This window comes from Caloenas nicobarica, chromosome 2 (genome assembly GCF_036013445.1).
Source record: "Caloenas nicobarica isolate bCalNic1 chromosome 2, bCalNic1.hap1, whole genome shotgun sequence".
NCBI lineage: Eukaryota > Metazoa > Chordata > Aves > Columbiformes > Columbidae > Caloenas > Caloenas nicobarica.
The window spans coordinates 163,188,201-163,191,634 of record NC_088246.1 but is presented as its reverse complement, the minus strand read 5'-3'; the positions used below and the strand labels follow the sequence as shown (position 1 = coordinate 163,191,634).

Sequence of the window (3,434 nt, the reverse complement as noted above, 5' to 3'; positions counted from 1 at the left end):
CTTCAACCAAACCATGCAGCCCTTCTATGCCAGCTTGCTCCTGCCCTAAATAATCCTCCTGTTTCCTGAGAGCCATACAGCAGTAGTGTTTGTCTGTGTGCCATCACCCGGTAAGGAACAGACGTGTGCCATCCTACATGGATATGGGGGGGAAAGGGAGTCATCACCTCTGTCCCACCAGTTTGCACCAAGAGGACCCTGTTTCAACCAAATACATGGGGTCACAGAGACGTCCTTTCAGCAGGACTTCACTGAAAGACCATCCATCTCCCCTGCATTTTGCTTTTACCGGGCTGGCTGCAGTCCCACCAGGAAACACGTGGGCATGAGCTGGGGAAGCAGAGACCCATCCTAAGCCTCCCTGGCACATTGCCCACCGCCCTGAGTGAAGGCAAGGCATCTCCCTGCTGGAATCAGTCTTAAATCCCATTTTTAGGTGATATTAATGAATCCGCATCCCACTGCCTCCGGTCACTGTCACTGGGAGGGGGTGAAAAGCTCCGGCTGTCCTCGGCACCTCTCTGAGGGTGTTCCGGCAGGGAACTCTCTAGGACTAGGGAATCCTTTATCTCTGGCTTATATAAGACCCGGAGACTCCTTTTATGGTTGGCTTTTCCTGCTTTGTCAAGAGCAAAGAACAAATGTAGCTTCATCTGCGCTTGTGGGTTGGCTAACTGATTAACCATCTGATTCAAGCTAAGTACAGAACAGGCTTTTGATGGGCGGATTTAATTTGGTGTAAAAACCAGGATGCCGTCCCCCTCCCTTACTGAATATTCCCAAGATAGTGGTTGGTCTGGTGCAATTAAGCAGTGGGGGTGACTCCCACCTACCAGTGCTTTAGAAAGTCCAGAGCACTCCAGTTTGTACTGAAATCACTCCTTTGAGTGTTTCCCCCTTTCCTTCCCCCCCCCGGCTTTTTTTTTTCCTGCTGATTTGCCACCATTTCCAAGCATTTGCATTAGGAGTGAGCTCACTGTGTGTGTGTGTCGAATGCATGTGAGGGTGTGCGGGGGGCCCGTGGGCGTCTGTCTTGGTGTGACACACTGAATTCCTCCTTATCTCCCCCCACTGCGAGTCCCTGCCAGGGAAAGCACGCTAATGATGACCTTGCTGAGTAAATAGTTGTGGAATGAATAAGTGTTTTTCCTGCAATCTGAAAGGCGGAAGGTGCGATTACTCATCCATCTACCCAACTGTCTCCAGCACCTTTCAAGTGCTTCTCGCGTCGAGTCTGGAGGCGTGAGTGAGGGGGTGGGAAGCGAGGGGAGGCTGCCAGGATCTGGGTTGCCACAGACACCGGCCTCGGTTTTCGTCCAATGAACGCTGCTCTGAGAGTGCGAGAGGAGGCTGAGCACCACCCACATGTTGAGCTGTGTGAGGTATAAGTAGATGGAAGAGCCTGGACTAGTGGCAGTTCAGACAGGGAAGAGAAGCAGCTCTTTGCATCTCTACTGAAAGCGTTTTTCGACTCGACAAGTTTACGAGAGGAGAAATCACTGGGATTTTCTTTGCAGCAGCAGCAGCTTCCAGCTTCTTGTGTGCATCTCTGTGTGTTTCTCTCCAGCGGGGACTTCCCACTGTTCAAGACTCTTAGCTCCGGACGAGCAGGTAGCGGGCACGCGTGCGGGGCTGGACGTCTCAGCCAACTCCTCTCCTTGTTTCTGGAAGATCCTGGCTCTCTCTGGGACACCCTGAGCACGTGAGACCGGCATTTCCAGCTGAACATTGGGAGAAATTTGCCTACAACTCTCTCTGGGATCCACTGGGACCGAACAGCTTGCTCTGTGGTGATATCTGATTTGGCTGTGTTTGTGTTGAAAAGTCCTTTGAGGGGGGTTTAGAAGTCTCTGTGTGTCTTTCGGGAAGTGTTGTAGTGGGTTTTTTGAGAGCCAGCTCTAGCACTAGGGCTTACAACCCAGTTCTTTCTGTGTTTGACACTTGCACGGTAGGAGCCATGCAGCTGGATAATGTCACCAATGCGGGCATTCACTCCTACCAGGGGCACCGTGGAGTGGCCAACAAGCCCAATGTGATCTTGCAGATAGGGAAATGCAGGGCAGAAATGCTGGAGCATGTCAGGAGGACCCACCGGCACCTCCTGTCTGAGGTCTCCAAGCAGGTGGAGCGCGAGCTGAAAGGCTTGCAGAAATCAGTGGGGAAGTTAGAGAATAACTTAGAGGACCATGTCCCAACTGATAACCAAAGATGGAAGAAGTCTATCAAGGCCTGCCTGGCCAGATGCCAGGAAACAATTGCCCATCTGGAGAGGTGGGTCAAGAGGGAGATGAATGTTTGGAAGGAGGTCTTTTTCCGTCTGGAGAAGTGGGCGGACCGTCTGGAGTCCATGGGAGGCAAATATTGCCCTGGGGACCATGGCAAGCAGACTGTGTCTGTTGGGGTGGGAGGCCCAGAGATAAGGCCAAGTGAAGGGGAAATTTATGATTATGCCCTTGATATGAGCCAAATGTATGCGCTGACCCCTCCTCCTGGGGAGGTCCCCAGCATCCCCCAGGCCCATGATTCCTACCAGTGGGTCTCAGTGTCAGAGGATGCTCCAGCCTCCCCGGTGGAGACTCAGGTCTTTGAGGATCCCAGAGAGTTCTTGAGCCACTTGGAGGAATACTTAAAGCAGGTGGGTGGAACAGAGGAGTATTGGCTGTCTCAGATCCAAAACCACATGAACGGCCCAGCTAAAAAGTGGTGGGAATACAAGCAGGACTCTGTCAAGAACTGGGTCGAGTTCAAGAAGGAGTTCTTGCAGTACAGCGAGGGCACTCTGACCAGGGATGCTATCAAAAGAGAGCTGGATTTGCCTCAGAAAGAGGGAGAGCCCCTAGACCAATTCCTTTGGCGCAAGAGAGACTTGTACCAGACCCTCTATGTTGATGCAGATGAGGAGGAAATTATCCAGTATGTGGTAGGCACCCTCCAGCCCAAACTGAAGCGCTTCTTGAGTTACCCCTTGCCCAAAACCTTAGAGCAGCTGATCCAAAGAGGGAAGGAAGTCCAAGGCAATATGGACCACTCTGAGGAACCCAGCCCACAGAGGACCCCTGAGATTCCATCAGGAGATTCTGTGGAGAGTGTGCCTCCCTCAACCACTGCCAGTCCTGTGCCAAGCAATGGGACTCAACCTGAGCCCCCCAGCCCACCAGCTACTGTCATATGAGCCAGTCCAAGGGAGGCAGTAGTCTGGGTTACATGAAAGGGAGAAGGGGGAATATTTAGGAAGCTTCTCTTTGGAGAGAGGTTCTGGCTGAGACGAGACATGAGGTGTGCTCAGTCCAACAGCCCATAACAGCAGAATTAACTTTGCTTGTGGGGGGAGGGAGGTGGTGGGGGAGGGGCACCTTAGGATGTGGTTGCCCACCTCACTTGAGCCATGCAATACAGTGGTGTTGGAGATGCTGCTTGCACCACTATGGGGAACA

The 3,434-nt window shown here is 52.5% G+C and overlaps 1 protein-coding gene across 1 annotated transcript; it reads left to right on the top strand.

Annotated features, from left to right (window-relative positions):
• Positions 1–1,957: 1,957 nt before the first annotated feature.
• Positions 1,958–3,172, top strand: ARC (activity regulated cytoskeleton associated protein). Its single transcript, XM_065629972.1, has one exon. It carries the CDS (start codon positions 1,958–1,960, stop codon positions 3,170–3,172), a length of 1,215 nt encoding a protein of 404 aa, XP_065486044.1.
• The last annotated feature ends 262 nt before the right edge of the window (positions 3,173–3,434 follow it).

Coding starts and splice junctions, on each gene's coding strand:
- ARC (XM_065629972.1), top strand. CDS start 1,958: ATGCAGCTGGATAATGTCACCAATGCGGGCATTCACTCCTACCAGGGG.